We start from the raw sequence: 21,366 nt of genomic DNA, 5'->3' as shown, positions 1-21,366 counted from the left end.
CCCTTCAGAGCCGCTCTCCCTTCATCCTTCGCCCTCCTCGCGCCCTCCTCGCGCCCTGCTTTTTCCCTCCTCTGGAGCAGGTGAAAAAAGGTAAACGAGCCCTTGCGCGCTCGAATCTCCTGGAGCCCCTTCGTTCCCTCCGCTATTGCGCATGATACTGCGGCTCGCCCTGCCACTCCGCGCGCTCCAACTCACCTTGAAGCGCACGGAGCGAGTGTTTTTGACTCACGGAGTGACGAGACGCGCGCCAATGCGCGGCCGAGGTCCTCCCACGCGCGGCCAATGAGCGCGGAGCGGGGGCGGAGCTAGCGCGTAAAGCCCTCAGCGCGCTTGGTTTCGCGCTGTGACAGTGCCGTGGAGCCCCAGTCCGCCTGGCGCTGGCGCAGGTGCTCTGTCTCTTCCAGAGAGAGCGGGAGAGCGAGAGAGAGAGAGAGAGAGCGAGAGAGAGAGGGAGAGAGAGAGAGAGAGAGAGAGAGGGGATGCGAAAGGAGAGAAGGGGAGGGAAAGAAGGAAGGGAAGCGCTGGAGAAAGAGGAGAAAAAAGTGTGTAGGGCATGAATAAAGGGATTTCAGCTGCTAATCGCGCGTCTAACGTCCAGGGGGGCTCGGCTATGAGTGGTTTACTGAAAGGGGCACTTTGAGATATGATGAGGTTTCTCACTGGTGGGCAATAGTACTATGATTTGGTATGTGGCCACTTTGATAGCAAGTGTATTCAGCACCCGAGGAACGGCTGCTCAAGGTGAGTTGAAGTGCAGTGTTTCAGAGTTGCGTTTGTTTTTCCTTTTGATGTAACCTTGATTGCTCGATTACTCCATATCCGCTCATTTCACCCTTATGGCATTTCTGAAGCTCGCTTATAAACACTCTTTGAAGCAGGTAAGGTTGCGTCTGAAGTTCTGCGTAATGTCCTGCGTAATGTCTGTCGAACGACCCTGGACCTGATTTGTGATGCATGCCATTTTTAATAGACTGGTCTGATTAGCCTACAATAGGACAGAAGACATTCGTGACAGGACAGTTTCTTCAGCTGAACTGAGATAAGGATGTGTCATGCTTTGGTAGCCTATGTGCTTCTGCTGTGCTGTGCAGTGTGCACCTCACCTGAGAACTGTGCACCTGTATGGGATTTATTATTATTTTTTTTAGCTCTATGAAGTTGCTTGAGACTTGGCTTTGATGAGAATTTACCTACAGACACCTCATGTATTGTTCATGCATTGAGTTTAATGTAACACTATAAAGCAGGTGTCTTGGGAAATCACAGGTAAAGAAGCCGGCTGTACTTTTTCTTCACTTGCATTTTGGTGGCTGGATGCTACAGTGAGCTCCTGGCAGCCTGAGCTGGATCTGTTGAAAGAATGTTAGGAATGTGTAAGATGTAGTCAGTGTCAGTTAACATGCTACGAGCACTGCAGGGCCATTTGATCAAGAAGGCTGTGTACATGCTGCTCTGTTGCTGGAGACACTGAAAAAGTGATGCATTTACATTATTATTATATACATGATGCATGCATGGACTCATATAGCCCCGCAGTTTCAAGTGTGCCCACTAGAGGGCTGAGCATTGCAGGCAAGGACAAGCCATTAAATGCTCAAATGAATCTCTCACGTTTCAACTTGTAATTTGCTACCAGACACAGAGCATTCAAATCTGCTTACTGTTGAAGCTTCTCTTGCATCGACCTCCTGTAAGGAACATCTAACTGCACTTGTGTCTTAGAGCCCATGAAGTGAAAGTTAATTGCCTCATCTAAGGAGCTGTGAAGCGTCGGCTCACCTCTCAGAGTTTCTCACCTTGGCCATGTGGTGTGTTGCATATGCTCCACATCTCCGTCCTGTGTGACCCACAGCGACTCAGTCCAGCTCCCCCCTTCTGCTCTAACGCTCGCTGCTGTCTCAAGCTGTCATCTGGCAAACACATCTACTTTCACCAGCTATAGCCCTGGCCAGGCGCCAGAGCTGGCCTTTCTGCCTTGCTGCTTTTCTGCCCCGTCGACACAAAACCGAATGTAGCAGCGTTCTCGCTTCAGAGTGCCTTGAGCTGATGGAGCTGGTCAAGGTAAGGTCTGTTACTAACCGGGGCCTGAATGACTGAACGGCAGCAGTCTGCACTTGTTGAGGCCTCTCCCAGCATCCCTGAGACAGCAGTGCGTCTTTAACAATGATACGAGCATATGCGCAAAAACGTCTGTCTCCCTTAAACTGATTATGACTAATCTGCATGCCCGAGTGGATGCTGCTCTGGTGGAGCTACGGCACCCTGGCTCCAGTCTGCAGATAATGGGAGAGAATTCATAGTATGGCAGTGGATGGAGGGTGGTAGAGTCAATGCAAAATCAACAGGGAGAGTAGAGGTCAGTGGGTGCATCCTGCTGAAGCATCTTCATGTAGCTATCAGGCTAAGATGCTATGGTTAACTTTAGAGACAGGGCAGGAGGAACCTTAAATTAGAAGTTTTAAAAGGTCTTTGATTTGTCATTTCTAGTGCTAGGGGAAGTTTTTTTTAAAGATTAAAAAATCCGGATTTTGCTACTATAGACCTGTATTTTGGCCCCTGCCTCTTCTGGGGACTATAAGTGTTGGATTGCCCTTGAAATGCTGCCATTACTATGACAATTACTGCATGTACTGCATGTGTGATTGGCTAAGTGGTTAAGGCTTTGACTCTCCTTTTGGAGAGCAGAACTTGTTAGGTCAAATTCTATACACTGCATGTCTGGAATCATTTGAGCCTATCTGTCATCGCAGCCCTTAACAATGCGTAGCACCACTGATGATATGATTAATTGTGCAGCACTAACTCTGAAGAACTCTTTTTGGCATCTGTATTTGTAGAAGTGAGAGACTGCAGCAAGATGTATGAAGCTGTTGTTGGATAATGTTGGACATATTTTCCACATATCTTCATTTCCCTGCAATCCGCTGGCTCTTGCTTCTTCTCTGGCTGATCGATTTTTGTGTGGGTTTTCCCCCTCAGTGGACGAATTAAAATTGTGCATCGACGTAGAGAATGAAAGACATCTCACCAAACATGCCCAAGTTTCCAATACAATGCACAATATGTGTCACTTTCATTATCCTGCAGCTACTTTTGTTCAAGATGAAAAGGGTTTGAAATTGGTGTATTCTAGTTAGGATTTTTAATATCAGCCTTTGGAGGCCCAAATTGCTCATGATGAGCGCTGCAGTCCAACGATGGAATTTAGCTGACTGGCTGATTGTGTGGAAAGCTGCAGAAAAAACTAACCACATTGAAGACAACAAGAGAGGCTGCCAGTTTCCTAATATTTTGTTAGCTTTAGTGATTCACTAGTGGAAGAAATGTTATAGGGAATAAATCTAAAGTCATTTGAGCAGAAACTGAGCAGGAATGGTTTGGCCAAAAAAATCAGATTTACACAATTTTCTACTTGATGTAGTAGCTACAGGCTGATTAACACTGGAGGTCTATAGTCACCTAATAATATTTCAGCAAGCACATGCCCACACTTCTAGCAACATGCAGAGAGCATGTCTATGATTTTATCTGGAATTCTGACACTTTTAGAACTGGATCCCCTTTGCATGCACACACATCACACAGCCATATGAATTCTATGGCATTTTCACAAATATAAAATCCGGAGTTGCTCTTTTGTAGTGTACAGCTGAAGATTTCCCATGGCAGGTGTTCTCACTACAGGATTTGTTCTGTGTTATTTAGGCAAGGGGCAGTACATGCCTGTATGGGGCACAGCGGTTAGAGCACCGGGCGATTGATGACAGGGTTGTGGGTTCGATACCTGGGCTCTGCAAGCAACCACTGTTGGGCCCTTAAGCAAGGCCCTTAACCCTCTCTGCTCCCTGTGCGTGCAGCGAGGCCCATGTCTGAAAAGGGCTATAGGTGACATATGCGACATCAGTTGTTTTTATTCATAAATGCACTTCAGAAATCTAATAATTTACAGTCATTTATGAAAAAAGGAAACTGTAAGATATTTTTTTTACATTATCTGTGAAGTTTTTATAGAAAAGATTTTGAGTGACCATTGACCATTCTAGTATTTGTTAGCTACATTAGCCTCAAAGATCTAATGCTAAACTAAAAACAGCAAAAGTTAGTCACTAAGGATGTCTTGGCTGATTTACTACATCTGAGATAAATGGAAAACTTCATGTTTGCAGCAAAACATTCCTTTAAGCTTTAGTAGTCATGTTTCATAAAGTTTTAAAAACCTTGAGGACTAAAACACTGCACAGTTTTGTGTTTTCCGTGTTTGTGTGTGCTTAGTGAATCTGATTCAGCTGCATACTGAACTGCTGGTGTTGAGTCAGGTGTCGGGAGTCAGGAAAATGTTAAATTGTGATGCATTGCAGCCCCCAAGAGCCAAAGTTTGAGAACTTTGTTCTGGTCCTTGTGATATCTTATTACTTCTTATTACTAGTCTGTTCCACTAGTGAACTGATTTTGGAAGTCCTGTTTAATATGATGGGTGGAAAGTTGCTCAGAGCACCTTTAAATGGCTCTTCAGCCCCTAGCTCTCTGGAAGGTGCAGAGAGTATCTTATCTGTCTCTGTGCCTGGATTCCATTTCCCCACTCTCAGCACTTCAAAGGCCATTTCCTGTCTCTGATACACTTTCTCCTGAGCAGTCTGCCTGTAGTCTGCTGCCACAGCTTGGGAGAGAGACATGTGTTCCAAAGAGGTCTCCCTCAGGGACTGGGTGCAGCTTAGGCTTATTTCAAATGTGGATAAATGTGGAACTCTGTATGTTTTATCTTTAAAAGAGTTATAGGTTAAGAAATGAATAGGGTGGGCTGGGGTGCGAATTGATTTGGACTTTTTAGTTTGCTTTACTTTACTTTTTTTTTGTTTTACTTTTAGACTTCTGAAAAGTCAGAGACTTTTTTTGGACTTGCAGTAGGCCTAGATCATTTCCCAAAATAAATTGTTATCATCCATTAGAAAAAAAGATTGTAATTAGTTATTAGCTCTCCCAGTTCCTGATTCACTTGGTGGTCAATCAGATGTGCTAGGCCTTCAGTTCTGTTATTGAAGTTCCAACCAATTAAAGAGCTTGTTCAGTTGTATAGATCTAGATACACCTAGAAAAGACCATGACTGGTCAATCTTTAATTTAAAACTGAGGGGGAACCTCTTAAGGTGCTTTGAGGAACCTTCAATGAAACTTTCTCTTCTAAAAAATATTTCTTTAAAGTTCCGTAAGGCACCTTAAGAGGTTCCTTCTCAGTTACAAATAAAGGAACCTCTAAAAAAGTTATCAAGGAATTTATACTTTTAATAGTCAACAGGGTTTGGACGACGTAGAAAACTAAAACTGGACAAAAATGGAGATACATGTTTTTCATTGGACAGCAGATATATGTACATGAAATATATTTAATATCAGCATCTCCCCACAATTCCATCCCATATTGATGCATCTCTGCCCACCAGATAAGGTCATCTTTTCTAGGGCCAGTAAAGAGCACACTTTTGGCTAGGTTCCTTAAAGGGCTGCATAATACATTGTTTCAGCATCATCATTGCAATGTGTGCAAGCACAATAGCCATATTGAATGATGTGCAATGTCATGTAAGGCAAATGAAAAACACATCATGCTTGCTTGAGAAAAATGGAAATTTGCACTATTCTCAATTTCCATGACATATCTACCAGAGCCAGGCTATATCTGCCCAGTATCATTCTGTTTAATCCATTATTTGATACATGGAGGATGTTATAATATCATGACATGCTGGATCGCTAATTTCTAGAAAAATCTGGTGAAAAATTATTTGCCTTTTTTTATATAAATATTGCAGTATATTGCAATATATCTTGCAGAACAACAACATATTGCACAGCGTTTTTTTCCAGTATCGTGCAGCCCTAATGCCTTTTTAGCACTCAGTTTTCCAAGCCATATGCAATAGTTCCCGTTCTCTACATCTGGACTCATCAGATTGGTACTGATGGTTGGTAGTAGGTCTCTTCTGGCCTATAGCTAATGTCTCAGTCAACTGGTATGTGGGCCAACATTGACTTAGACACTCCTCCCCCTACTCTGGCCCCACTGCTCCTACTGCAGATCATCATCTTTCTTCTTCTTGCTGATAGTTGGAGGAGGAACCAGTGCAAGTAAGACCAGAAGAAGATGTTCCATATATAGACACATTCAAAGGGCCCTGTGTAACTTGGTTAATTATTCATGAGGTTGTGTGGGTGTAGTAGTTAAGGTCAGTATGTTACTATTTCTGGCTCATCAACACATGAAAACACCGCTCTCATATGTGTGAACATGCCAGATGCCTGTGTTATTAATACCTGTTCAGTGAATGAATCTATCTTTGTGTTTCTTGCAGACATTACACTGTATTGTATGTATCAATACAGTGTTCTGTACCAAATCAGCTGTAGCAGTTAAATCATTTGAAAAATGTTCTAGCAATGACTTTCTCTTGTTCCTTGTGCTACAGTGTATGGCATGCTCCCCAGGGTCATAAAAAAAGTGTCTCTCCAGAGAAAGGAACCAACTCACCTTGTAACCTTCCTGTATGGCTTAAATTATGTATCTGCTAAGCAGGGAGTGAAGAGGCTGGCATTTGTCCATGGGCTAAGAGATGAGTCATTATGAATCGAGTCTCTTGGGCTCAAGGTCCATGTAAAACCAATATCTTCACGTCTGGTTCAGTAGCGTGGAAATCACTGAGCAGAAAACCTTTGATCTATGAAGAATTAAGAGCACAGAGCTATTGATCGATACCTTCACCATACACTTGGCCAAATGCACACTGGCAGACTCCAGTACTCTACTGGGAGAGAGTCATAGCAGTCATTGCAGTGAAGCATGGAGCCCTTCTCACATGCTTGTTGAACTTCAGCCATCCTACAGTGTTTATTTAGAGAGCTGGCCCTTTTCTTGTTGTCCTTGTCAAGGAAAGGGTCAAGATACCTTTTGCAATCTTGTCACTTTTCTGACCGTTTTTAGTTATTTGGAGTATTTAATGCCTAAATAAATAGCATCCCAGCAATGTTTATTTATTTTTAATTAGGAATCAACAGCATGTAGAAGATGAGTTGCTGTTGTTGACAGATTGCATACTGCGCATTATTATAATGCACATGGTTTGGTCTTTTTGGCTTTTTGCTTTGGTCAGTGCTATCATTGCCATGGTAGTCCTTCTTCACCCAAACGCCTGGCATGATAGACAAAACATTGACTAAATATCAAAAAAAAAATGTCCTTGGCTTAATGCTGGGGGGCTTTATACCCCTCTAGCCCATGCCTGGCATTAGGCATGCCAATAGGTTCATGTTGATCTTCTCCTTTTCTAGTCCTATTCTATTGGCAGTTCTTCCCTAGACTAGAACTAGACAAGCTGTGTGTGTTCATTTGCACATCTGTGTCAGCAATGGGTAGAACTTAAAGTAACTGAATGAATTCATTAGAAGAGGTGTCCACATACATTTGGACATTTATTTATATATATATATATATATATATATATATATATATATATATATATATATATATGTGTAATTATTTATCAAAATAAACGGGTCTGCATAATTACTGCAACATAAAGAATTTGCATGTGTGTTAAAAATTTGTGATGTGCTATGATAAGGCTAAAACATGTGTGATCCAGGCTTGGTTAATGGCCAGATATTAGAGTAGTGATGCTGAAGATGAGTAATGGAGGTATATGCTGCTGCTGCTGCTGCTGCTGCTGCTGCTGACTGATGGTGGAGTGGGCTGTGTCTGTGGAGGTGCTCATTATGACTCACAGAGGTTGATTTCAACCTGACCTGCTGGAGTATAGGAGGAATCCTGGCCTGGCCCTGACTGAGAAGTCCAAAAGTGGTGCTAAGTGGCTAAATGCTTTGTTTATTAAAGTGAACTCTTTCCTTTATTAACTTTGTAAAACATATTAGTATTTTGCTGCAACCTTGACTGGCACACAGAGAATTATTTCTTTTTCTAAACTGGAGCATTTGTGACACTAGTTTAAGCCTTTTAACGGTGTACTCATATGCCTCAGGCTTAAACACTGTGGAGGATGTGCTAAAGAAGAAAAGTCTGTAAATGAGCTATGTCAGAATGGCAGAATACTGCATCAGCCTATCAAACCTACAACTCATAGAATGAACGGTGTTGGTCAGTGTTTGGATTTTTATCATTCTGCAAAGATTTCTTTCATTAAGAACTTCAATATTTATCATAAATACATGGTTTCTGGCCATTTTAGTGTCGTGCAATTGACTCTACATGGACTTTCATGAGTATCCTAAACTAGCTGATAGTAAGGCCACTAAAATGGCCAGTAACTACATATGATTACACACTTATTACTGATCTTGCTTGCTGGATAATGCTTGCATTACTTCTTGTGAGCATCTGCTATTCACTCCATATTGACATCCAGTCAGTATGTTCGAGTAGCTAGCTCAAAAGAGCAAGCATATGGTGCCAAACACTTCTATCTTCACTAATGATCATTATAGGGTTACTGTATATCATATATAGCATAGATAACATGTGGGTGTCAATTTTCACAAGCCGATAACCTAGATCAAAATATCACAACTTCATGGTTAAAGTATTATAAAATATGACCAGCGCTCAAACTTGAACTAGAGACAGGGTCATGGGCACCTTAAGCTCATTAATACGATCAATGGAAGCCCCACCTTACAACTTACAGGATTTAAAGGATGTGCTGCTAATGTGTTGGTGCCAGAAACCACAGGACGCTTTTGGTGGTTCATGCTTCACCAAGAGAACCTACTTAACATTAGGCAGGTGGTGTTAATGTTAAGTTAAGTGTTAAGTGTTAATTTAAAGTATCTCTGTATCATGTAGCCTGTGACTACAGTGTTAGCATTGGGCCAAACCTAGAACATTATCCGCTGAGAGCAGCAGCTGATGACTTTTGATGTATGCAGGGCCTTCTGAAATTGTATTGCAGTAACAAAATCACTTTTCTTTGTTGGTGTTTTTCATCCGTACTGAATTTCTTTTGCTACAGCCTTTCATAGAAACAAGAGCAGGGTGCAGTTAGGTCAAGGACAAATTGCTAGAATGGAGGTGAGATAATTATTTGTGTGTATGAGAGAATGGAATGCATCTGTGTTGGCATAAAGGTTGTTTGGGTGAGCTTGTTAAGCAGAGATGATTCTGCTTGTGTGTACTTTTGTGCTGGGGGATGGGGAGAAGGCCTTGCCAAATGCTCCCCATCAGCAAATTCTTGCTCTTTACCTCTTTATTTCATGCTTCCTCTTGGCATGCCTTATTGTGTCACTGAGTTGAGTCCTGGTCTGTTCATAACTTTACATGTTGGTGCGTTTATAGCTTGCCAGCTTAGGTAAATGAAGCTCTCTTGATTAATGGGGTATATCATTTTTAGTTTAAAAAAATGTTGGAAATGATAATGTGCAGAATGTGGAACTGAAATTGTAGTGTTTGCTAGGTTCATGTAATTCCTTATTCCATGTATTAGAGAGAACCATCCTTGCGTTAACCACCAGAAGTATCTGACCCCATCTGATCCAGCATTTTCTGACCCTGTGTTGACTTGGTCTGCCAAGTATGTTGCATGTGACTTGCATGTGTTTTTACAATGCTCTCCCTCCATCCACACTGATTCTTATTCTGAAAAAGCATGACGCTGACTGGCAACAGAAAAATGTCTGTGTAACATGACTTTGGGTGATTTCTTTGCATTTTAATCCATACCTTGCTCCACACCATAAAGTTTACAGACATAAGCAATTCCATGTTTTATACAAGAGTTAATATGTAACATATGTCACAAAACAGACACTATACTGACAAAAGTATCGGGACATCTGCTCATTCATTGTTTTTTTTCCAAAATTAAGAGTATTTAGTATTTATTAAGGGTATAAAGAGTTTATTCTGATGGAGTATCAGCCTCTAATGTCCAGAAAAGGCTTCTTTCTACTAGATGTTGGAGCATTGCTATATGGATTTTAATTGCAAGGTCAGGATGTTGGCTGATTACCACCCTGCCTCATACCCAAATCCCCAACTCAACCCAAACATATTGGATTAAGCACCATCATTTCAGAGAACACCGTTCTATTGCTCCACAGCTCTTTTATATAACCTCTTCTTTTATTAGAAGAGGTAGCCACAAACATTTGGACATATAGTGTATGAAACATCTTGCACCCTATATCTTTCATTTGTTGTGTCAGAACAAATTAAATATTAATTAGACAAAATGACTGACTGAAAATGTCTGATTGTATCTAAGCGTCATTTCTGTCCTCTTTTACTCCATTTGTAAAGGTATAGGGGATTCTGCCTCGGTTGGATCTAAGTTAACTTGGCTTAAGTTAATGTACTAGCGGCTTGTCATTTATTAGGTAGCAGTTTAACCAAATGTTGAGGTCTTAAAGAGGTTATACATTCACTACTGTGTGTGGCAGCACTGCTGAAACAGTACAGAACTCTACGTAGTACAGGGTATGTGAAGGAGACAGAGTTATGTGTGAGTGTGTAAGACACTGTCGCGTGTGGGCTCAGCAGGGCGGCGGGCAGCATGCTGACGGCCTCTCTTCTATTTCCCCGCCCCCTCGGCTGGTCTGCTTCCTCCTGTGGCTCATCTTTCAACCGGCCATTGATGCGGCACACTCAGCTTTCTCCTGCCCGGCTCCTCCATGCCCATTAAACTTTCATGGCCTGGCCATGAGATACTCCCCTACTGTACTCCAGCCCTCTTCCCAGGAAACTCTCACTCATTCCCTCTGTCTATCCCTCTTTGAAGCTTCAGGCAAAAATAAAATGTACAAAGTATTGCCTTTATAACCAATATAGTCAAGACATATTTGGTGTCCTAATTTCTAACTTCTTTAGTCTTACATTTTTAGCCACAATGCTAATGTAGCTAAGCTCAGTCGCAGGTTAGTATGAGCCTTGATAGGTTGTTATTTTTAAATAGAATAGTTCACAGCTGGCTCACCCAAGAGAAGGACATGCCTGGCAGGGCCGTGTGATGGTAAGAGTCCTAGCTAGTGGAGAAATTGAGCGAATATTAAAAGAAATATATAATATATTGTCAGTGTTTTCTCTAGGATTTTTTCAGCAACGGTGGCAGGCCAACACTCTCTGGCAGATGAATATGAAAAGGCAATAATTACACAAAATAAAATTAGGAAATTAAGAGTTGAAACAATATATTTGCAATAAATTAAAAAAGTAATAATAATAGTAATAATAATAACAATTAGTTGGCCATGAACAATAGTAGCCTTGCATAAATTAAATAAGTTAAGCTTAATTTATTACGCTTAGTATCAGTTTACTACCAGAAACTCTTCACAAACTAGCTGTTGACGAGCTGAAAGAGACAAGCTGTACAGGGCTAGGATAGTAACGTTAGCTGAGCCTAAGCATTTGTTTGTTTACCAAAAGACTTTCCCTATGTTTTATAAGTCATCTACTAGGATCTACTGTGGCTTTCTGTGTTCTCTATTTGGCTTTAATTTAATGTAGTACTCTTAAAATGTCTCTCTCCCTGTCTTTCATATTTCTCTCTCCCTCTTGTTGGGAGAGACTGGGTTAGGCATCATCATGTCTACATTTTCTATATTCGTTAGCCTTCAGCAGCTTTTTATAATTATGATTTGATAAAATTTTGAAGCACCGGTGGAACATATACAAATATATGTGGTGGAACCACTGATTGATTCAAAATCTAAGATGCTGTATTAAGTATGAGTTTGGAGAACATTTGACTAAAGTGAAAGTTTGAGTTGAATGAACCTCCAAGGAGAACTTGAAGGCAGCATGAAGGCGGCATGCGGTTTGCGTGATGCTAGCTGATGGCTCGATGTTTCCACTACATGTTAGCTTGCAGCTCCAGGGGAAAACTAAACAAAATTTTAGATACCAAACATGCCTGAGTTGATCGACTGCATTTGGGGTAAGGGGTAAATTGTGTAAATTTGATTTTGGGCTGAAACATTGCTTTAAGGCCTAGCCCATTTTCCTCTCCTCCTCATTGATCCTTCAGAGAACGATCAATTCAGGACCACATTTCCATCTGTGCATCCATCTCTCTCAATCTGTCTGACTGCACTATATCTGTTAAAATTAGATGCATCAGGCTGTGTGTGTATGCGTGTTAGGTTGTGAAGTGCACTGCAGTGGACCTCGCTGCTGAGTGCCTGGGCCAGGAGGGACACTGACTGTCACTTGCCGAAGGTTAGCGCTGATGGATCAGGCCCTTCTGAGCTCTGTCCTCCTGCTGCAGTTTCCTCAGTGCCCTCACAGGAGTCTTCCCTAGGAACCCCAGTAAAACTGGACTTATAATTCAGTTATAATTCATAAGTTATAGGTTGTTGTTTAGTTATGTCTGTGAATTAGTCAGTAACTATTATGACATGTAAGATATGTAGCTGTAAAAGTGAGGAGTGGAAGTATCCTTGACAGGTCTTTAGATTCCAGAGGACACAAATATTGTGGTAAACCGAACTTTATTGATTTAATATGTTAATAATGTTAAAGTTATGTAAATAATAATAATGTTAAAGTTTCTGAATGTGACATTTACTGCCATTTACTTTTAGCAGTATTTCAACTTGGATTGCTACCAATCAGAACAGAGCTCATTTACATCTATCAGCTTAAAAGCAACATTATGTTGCACTGGAACCTTAAAATGACAGCTTCATGTTGATTCTCCCCTGACCTGTACAAATCCTGTACTATTTCTATACCGCCTCAGTCCACATGCTTTTTCACTTTCAGTGAGGTTCTGTATCACTCAGCTTGTCCAGAGATGCATGTGGCAAGTGTGTTCTTTAGTGGTGGCTCAAAACACGAATTATACTTCCCAGAAGCAAAAATGTCAACTCTTGCATAATGCTTTAAATAATAATTAAGAAAGTTGCGTTGTAAGGGATAAATATGTTGAAAATGGTAATGTAAAAAAAGATTTATGATTTTAGTGCATAAACCCACACTAGCATTATAAGTGAACTCCTCTATAAATTATAAGTTATAAGTGAACCTCTATGAAAAATATGAAATACAAAAATATTGTAGCATATGAGCCCTTTAAGAGCTAAGAAACTGCCTTCCTCTTCAGATCAGTCATAAGTAGGTAGACTGCTATTGGTAATTGCTTTTGACAACAGAATGCATTACATCTCTGTACCCAGTATCAATCAATCACCCTTTCACAACTTGTATTTCCTATACATTATACATTTCATTATCCATACTTACCTGGGTTTTCGGGATTTTGCCCTCAGATAAAGAAAAAGTCCCAGTTCTTTTACCTGACTTTTTATAGTGCCAGGGCAAGTTGGTATACACCCTGGGGCAAAAGTCCACTTTTTCAGTCCACTGTACTCCAATAAGGCTAGTCCCCATATTGAGAATTTGAACTTCAGCCTTGTGGTGGCCCATGCTACCCTCCCCGGAGTGATGTGTGACAACAATATATCCACTAATTCATTTTTACAAATTCGTTTGCCCTGCTGCTTGCCCCTTCTAGCCCTGGACCAGTCGAGGTCAGTGCGACGATCATTTGGGCCACGTATGAGTCTCTTGCATGAAGGAACAGTCAGCAGATGAAGGATGCCCTGCACACTCTAAAACCATTCTCTGGCCTGACATCACTTGACTGTGGAACTGTAATTAAGGCTGCCATTTAGCTTTTTGCCATTAAGGGCTGCCTGGTCCTGTAATTATCTGCTTATATTAGAACAGGAGTATGACTGAAAAAGGGAGACTGTGGAGGCAAACACTTTTAAGGTGACACACTTCTGTTCATAAATGTGTACAAAATCATATAGCAGAGCCTGCTGGTTCAATACAGCTTCACTGCATAAATAGTTCAAATATAATATAGTGTGGGATAGGCTGAGGGATTGATGACAACCACCTAGCCAAATAGACTGCTTCACTGTTGCTTCCATAACCAGATTAAATTAAACCAGTTTAAACTTCATATTTGATTGCTAACTTTTTTAATGTGTAAATTGTGACTGTAACACCGAAACACTGTATCTCTGAAAAACTACAACTTTACAGGACGAGGAAAAAACCTCCCAAAAAGTTAAGTAAAAATGTTTTTCCAAGCCATTTTGTAGCATTTCTATTCGTCAATTAATCAGTATAAAGAACAGCTGACAGATGCCACTTTCTGAAATTTAAAAAAATGGCGATAATAGAGATACAAGGTTTATGACAAAAAAAGAATCGTCCAGTACTCTCTGTACTAGTATCAGTTTTGGTATTAGAACAAAAAAAAGGTTGCATGCAGTCTCTAATTACATATTGTACATATACATGTTATAGCACTGAATAAGAAAACATCTTTTTTAATAATAATTCAATTTGAGTGTTTGTGAGCTCCTATTGATTCTTGGTTGTTTCTAATATGCTTTACAATATATACTTAAAACACATCATAGCCAAGGAGCTCTTGAATTCAGTGACTGATTATTTTTAATAATTGAACAACTAATCTGAACCCTTGAGACACTTAAGGTATGACAAATGTTGAGTTTTCCTCAGATAGTATGTCTTTCTCAGGGAAACCACCAGCAGAGTTGGAGGGAAATTTACTCTACTGCAGCTCTACTGTAGCCCGAACTCTTACACCTTATTAATGCCTTATTACGATCCATTGTTTTAACAGTACAATAAATATGCTATCATCTGCACATATTATTTCATGTTATTTAGCAAGTAGGTTAAAAATTCACTTAGATCTTTCTGTCATTTCTCTTTCTCAACATCCTGATCCTAGCCTTTGAGGCACTGTCAATGCATTACTTACCCATTGATATTTGATAATGCTGTCCTGCCGCTCTGACGTATGATTAGAGGAGGGCTTTGGTGACCAAGAACAGAAATGAGAGTGTCTAGGCCCTCACAGGTCCGCCCACAGCTGCAACCCTGGGACAGACTGAACCAGTTTTTGGCTTTGGCACCCAGTCATTTTACACATTAGCAGACGTTAGCAAGACAAGAAGTACATGCGTGTGTATGTGTGTGTGTGGGGAGGTTGGTCTCTGTTTGCACTGTGTGAATGAGAGCTGCACTCACATTCAGAAAACATCTCCCAGCTCAGACAAGCCTATCTAACCACATCAATCACAGTATTACAGTGGCCCTGTCTGGGACGTATGTGTGTGTGCACGTGCTTGTCTGCTTGTGTAAAGTGCTCCACAATATGGATGAAATATCATATTGTGATTCTATTGCTACACATTGCAATTGAGATACACTATGTGGATAAAAGTACTGTGACACCTGCTCGTTCACTGTTTCTTCCAAAAATCAAAGCTTTTACAAAAGAAGTGTATCCTGCTTTTGTTGGAGTAACTGTCTCTACTGTCCAGGGATGACTTTATATTAGATGTTTGAGCATTATTGAGAAGATATGATTGCATTTAGAAACAAGAGCATTAGTGAGATCAGGACGTTGGATCACCACCCCACCTCATCCTCAACCATTCCTAAAGTATTGGATGGAGCACCATCCATCATTCCAGAGAACACAGTTCCACTGCTCCACAGTTCAATGCTAGGGGCTTTATAGCCCTCTAGCTCATGCCTGGCATTAGGCATGGTGCCAGTAGGTTCATGTTTATTTGCTCCAGAGAGTCTGTTCTATTAGCAATACTTCTCTACAGAGAGTAGACTGTGTGTATGTGTGTGCATTTGCACCTCTTTGTCAGCAATGGGTCCAACGTAGTAGTAGCTAAACGCATTCATTAGAAGGGGTGTCTTGTCTATATCTATATGTATGGGAGTGGGGGGTTCCACCTTCCAAGCAGAAATATGGCCTCAAATAAAGTGGAAAGAATGACTGCTTCTGCACAGCAAGGGAAGACACATTGAACTCATTTAGGCCTACGCCACGAAAAGGCCAATTCTTTATAACTGGAAAAACCTTAACCTTAATGTGACGTTTTGCCACTGAGAGGACCAAATGAGAGTGTGATTAGGCCACTAGCACAAACTCTCTTCCTACTTACAGAGTGCATGCAGAGATGAAGAACATGAACAAGGCTTGCACACAGGCTTGAAAAGGTGGAGGGGAGGTGGGCAGGGAATAACTGTCAGATATAAATAGAGAGATATATTACCAGCAAATCAAAATACAGCTTATGTAAGGGTGGCCGATGCTGAGCTTGTGCTAGTGTCATGTGCTGGGCTGCATCGTTACCCATATGTGCATAGGCCGCAAGAGACTAAAATGCATTGTTTGAGTAATTAAATGTGGCGTAATGTTGGCCATACGTCTGAATTAGGTCATGGCATTCAGTAAGGGCAGAAATTCATTCAGAGGTTTCCTGAGACCAATTGTAGCCATGGTAGTGATATAAATGGATAATTGTACAAGCTTACAGTTGTTCACCTGAAAAATTATATAAAAAGTATAATAATGTTTTATGTAATTGCATATGTGTGATATTTAAATAAGAAAACTGATTATTGTTATGTTAACTTAAGTTCAGTGAACTAAAAACTGCAGCAATGTTGCTTAGTTTTGTAAGTTAAAATGATGTTTTCTGTGTGGTGTGCAGTTATATCCTCGTATTACCTAAAACAATAAGCCTATTGGGTGAGCATACAGTGAGCATACAGATTTCAAAATGAAGAAGAAACAAGTAGGCACAGTGTTATTCATGTGAAGCACCAAAAGCTATTTGAGCACTAATAGCACCACCTTTTGGAGAATCTTCAGCCAGCTAAGCATGAGTTAGTGTATAATAAGCCAGGTCCAGCAAGCACACTGTCATTGAAATGGAGCACCTTAAGTTATTTGAGAACTAACAGCATAACCTTAGAGAATCTTTAGCCTGCTAAAGATGAGTGAGAGAATTTAGGAGTCAGGGTCATCTTAAACAAGCACTGGTATCAGATCAGGACTCAGTATTCGCGGATTCCCTCCTCCTGAGTTCAGCTATTGGATTTTAGTATTTGGATTGGTGCTTCTTAATGACTGTAGAAAACATGGACAGCGCAACATCTCAAAAAGTGAAGCAAACAAGTCTAGAGCCTCTGCTGGCTGCTTGATTTTTCATCAGATTTTTCTCCTCTAAACTGTTTTTCCATTCCCAGTGTCTAATTTCAACAGCTAAGCGTTAATCTGCTTTATTATAACAAGGGAGGTGATTGACAGCTGAGAGAGACCAGTTGTCTGCATGACCTGCTCTGCACCCTTTCTGTCCATTACAGTAGCTGTGTTGCAGTGGAACCTACAGGAACTATACTTGTACTGAAACATTCAACTTACTTGACAAATTGAGAATCCAGGGGGAAAACAAAAACCTCTCTGCTTCAGTGCTGTAAGCTCAATGAAGGTAGTCATGAGACACACTTGGTCTGAGAGAAGTGGAAGGGTCAACCAAATGAGTAGAATGGAAGGGAGACTACTCTGCAGTCATTGATGCATCCCTATTAGCAAAGAATTTGAGTTTGAGCCTTCTTCTACCTTCCTAATTACATCCTTAACAACGCCTCCATCCTGGCAACACACTCACAGTGTGGCACTTGTTTTATCTAAACTTCTCAAAAGAGCTCTGAATTGGTATCAGAGGAAAATGTGGGATCAGTGTGAATGCCAGAATGTCACATATTTAACTTTCGGTTATGACTGGATATGCACAGCCACTAATATTGTCACTAGAGCATCACCAGCACACAAGACTGCAGTAGGGAGGATGTGTATTGCGTAATGACTGGGGTGTTCATTCCCTGGAGGGTGAACAGCCTGTTTTCAGGTTAGCTGTGTGACCTCCTCTCTCAGCTGAGAGTCAGTGTGCATATGTTTGTGTATGTGTGTGTGTACATGTGTTTGTGAGAGTGTGTGTGCTGTCCTCTATTTAGATCCTCTCTCTGCCTCCTGTGTTGTTTAAAGTTGAGGAAGTTATTGCTGCAGGAGAGTCTGGGATTAAGAGAGAGAAGGAGAGAGAGAGAGAGAGAGAGAGAGAATGAGATAGAGAGAGAGGGAGAGAAAGAGATCCTCCACTCAGGAAAAGTTGCAGACTAAGAGGATTGGATACGGTCAACATTTCACCAACAATATAGGATTTGTGGCTGCCGTCTGCCATAGATCCCCACCATGTTCACAATCTCATTTATTAGAGTGCGCTCACCATTGTCAGATTTGCAGCCTGTACAGCGGTGTTGGAACAGGAGCATTGCTGATGAAGCACTCTTTAGCAGACATAGATGGGCCCACTGATAGTGTGGCTGAATATCTAGCCTATGCTGCAGCACATTTTGAGTCTGAGATGGAGTAGGAAAACACCAGTGTGGTATTTCCGGCCTGATAAATAAAATCAGTTCCAACGATATTCAATCATTTACATCCTTTTAGAATACACTCACTCTACAAGGTGAGTGTCAGGAGCCCTCTCAAATGTTTTTAACACAGTTTATATACAAGATGTTGAGATCTCAGGACAGCAGGACTGGGACTAGGCCTGTTACAATAAAAATAAATACATATTTGAATGCTATATTGGGCCAGAATTAATTGCGCTAAATTACATTATTGTCATTTAAAGACCATTTTATTTTATATTATATCTGATATAATGATCTTAAAGCTCCCTGGACCAAACATTTGTCGTCTTGCATGTTTAAGGTGGTAGTAACTTCAGTAAGGTGGTAGTAACTTCAGACTCCTGCAAATGACGTTGCACAAAGATGACCGGTCTAAAAATAACTGCAGAGTGTGTGATGTGATTCGATGTGTAGAAAATGGGTCACAAAGCAGAGATACTGATTACTGGTCGCATTTGGGCTGTATTCCAGTTAATCTGCGGTTCACGTGTGTGCAGATCTGAACACCATTATTGATGACTGTGCACACTGCATTTTTTTCTTACACCATCGCGGCCTTCTCAAAGTCTCGCCCTGGCCTCGGACAGAGAGCGGATAAGAGACTTGCCTCTACTGACCGTACAAGAGAACAGAACACGCCTCTAGTGACCATATTTTGAGTTTGCTCAAAAAACTCTGCTAAAACTGTTTTTATTCATTTATTTACTACTTGAGTAGTGTGGGGGTTTATTTTGTAAATCAAGTGGATGTGAAAACTTGTGTGAGTGCATGGGTGCTAGACTACTGTGTCACTAGCAACACATTAGTGCTAAGCATTTGTGCTGTTTGTGATGAGTCTAAATTACATGGTGCTACGTTTGGTTCTGTGCTTTGTTGTTGCATAACAGTATTAGCACTACGTTACAAACGCAGACCACAGGATGAATTTTAAAAAAGAATACCAAATTAACTGGCATACCACCCAGCACTACTTCAACCTTATAAACACCAGGTCTCATGTTTGACCTTAGTAACTAGCTTTCATGTTCTATCATTACTATAGTAGCTACTATTGAACGTATGTAACTTTTAAGTTATGTTGACATTAACATGAGGAATCAAAGGGTAGGCCCTCATTCAGGCGCTTTAAAGTTTAATGTGTTTCATTAAACCAGCAGTAATGCACATTTACATTCTCCACTGAAGCCATAGAAATAGACCATAGAAAGGCTTGAACGCTGTCTTCTTGGATTAAGGCTAACAGACAAATAAGTTCTTTGTCAGACTAAGGCAAGCATATAAATTACTACAAAGTAAATTGAGATCTGGAAGAGAAAAAGGCTCCTGAATTCTTGGTGTGTAATCTGTTAGACACATATTCATATCGGAACAGTAGCAATTTTCTTTCCAATATCCGGCAGCTGTTGTGCGCCTGTGTTGTCGGGGCTGCTGAGGTTAATCTATCCTCCAGATGGGAGACGTATGATTAAGATTCAGCTTCCCAAACTCCTCGGGGGGCATTGTCTGATTTCCTCCCCAACTTTTCACAGCTAGCTACTGTTGGGATTCTTTCACAGTAATGATGTTAGGGGCTGACTCAATACCCAGTCAGGCAGAGAAAGAAACAAAATATTGGATTTCACTAATGAGGTTTTAAAGCCTCTGTGACAATTGCTTTTTTAATTGCTGGCAAGTAATCAAAGAACTGATCAATCAAAGAGACTCAGACATGGGTTCCATCACCGCTGTGTCTTCCACTACAGATGCCTACAGAGGCCTTCAGTGGATGAGCTTGTCTAAAGTTAAAGGTGTAGAGATGAGTCATATGAGTAAGTAATGTTTGCAGTGCCATTGACAAAATGAAAGGTAAAAAATACAATTGATCAACATCAATGAGCCAGGTAGCCAGGGATGGGTAGTTGCTTTGAATTAGTACTGTTTTTTACCTGTCTCAGTTCTGATGCTACGATCCTGGGTTACCAGTAGCCTGACATGCTCCAAAATAAAAATCTGTTCATATTGACTTCCATTGAAAGAAGATGTGGTTAATTCTGTTTTAAAGTTGCCGTTTTGGGGACATGTGTTGTTTGTGTGACAGCGGTCATTTACATACACATACAACACACACAGCATGTAGCATTATTATTATTATATATAGGTGCTAACATTTTCACTGACCAGCCATAGCGTTAGCATCACCTGCCTTTTATTGAGTAGGTCCCCCTTGTGCTGGCACAACAGATCTAAGCATTTGAGGCATGGACTCCAGAGACCTCTGAAGGCATCCTGTGGTATCTGGCACCAAAAAGTTGTGATGTGGGGCCTCCATGAATCGCATCAGTGAGCCTTAGGGCATTTTCAGACTTCACACTCATTTGATCCCGAATTTCATAAGTTCGCACCCAGGACTGGTCCTGTGCTCATTTGGGAGAGTGACTTTTTATCACTGATTTGCTTTCATACACAAGAATTCCACAGTAACCATAGATGGACACACTCAAGCACCGAAAAACTGAGCTTTGCAGAAACACCTGCAAACAATTCACGTAGGAGAAGGTTTTCAGACATGCAGGCGAGGACATGCAGGAGTGTGCAGAGTCCACTGATTTCAAAGCTTTCACACTCGAGGAAACTCTCAGAGCAAGTGGTCTGGGTCTGGAAAAAAGCTTTCCTGTAAAAATGCCTTTAGTTGCCCATAACCTTCTTGCTGGTTCATTGGTTGTCCTTTCTTTTACCACTCTTGGTAGGTACTGACCACTGTGTACCAAATAATCCCATAATACCTCCCTGATGTTTTAGAGATGTTGACCCAGTCATCTAACCAACATAATTTGGTCCATTGTTCCTGCTTTTATTTACCATCAACAACTGACTGTTCACTTGTGGCCTAATATATCCACCCCTTGAAAGAAGCCACTGTAGATTAACAGGTTTTTCACTTCACCTGTGCTAATGTTATGGCTGATCGGTGTATATACCTCATATGAGACATGTATACAGTATATCCTGGCGGTATATCCTGACATTGTGTGTGTGTGTGTGTGTGTATGTAGATGCAT

General features: G+C 41.0%; 1 protein-coding gene across 6 annotated transcripts in view; it reads left to right on the top strand.

The window, feature by feature from the left end:
- The first annotated feature begins 362 nt into the window (after positions 1–362).
- The window catches only part of igsf9bb (immunoglobulin superfamily, member 9Bb), a 130,853-nt gene continuing 109,849 nt past the window's right edge, over positions 363–21,366 (top strand). For all 6 annotated transcript variants that reach the window (XM_072661477.1, XM_072661475.1, XM_072661476.1 and 3 more), the window contains exon 1: positions 363–741. In XM_072661477.1, the coding sequence (XP_072517578.1) occupies positions 678–741 (64 nt within the window). In that variant the 5' untranslated portion in view covers positions 363–677. The remainder of the gene's footprint in view (positions 742–21,366) is intronic.

Source organism: Salminus brasiliensis, chromosome 18, assembly GCF_030463535.1.
Source record: "Salminus brasiliensis chromosome 18, fSalBra1.hap2, whole genome shotgun sequence".
Classification (NCBI taxonomy): Eukaryota; Metazoa; Chordata; class Actinopteri; order Characiformes; family Bryconidae; genus Salminus; species Salminus brasiliensis.
This window is presented reverse-complemented; position numbering and strand designations above follow the sequence as displayed.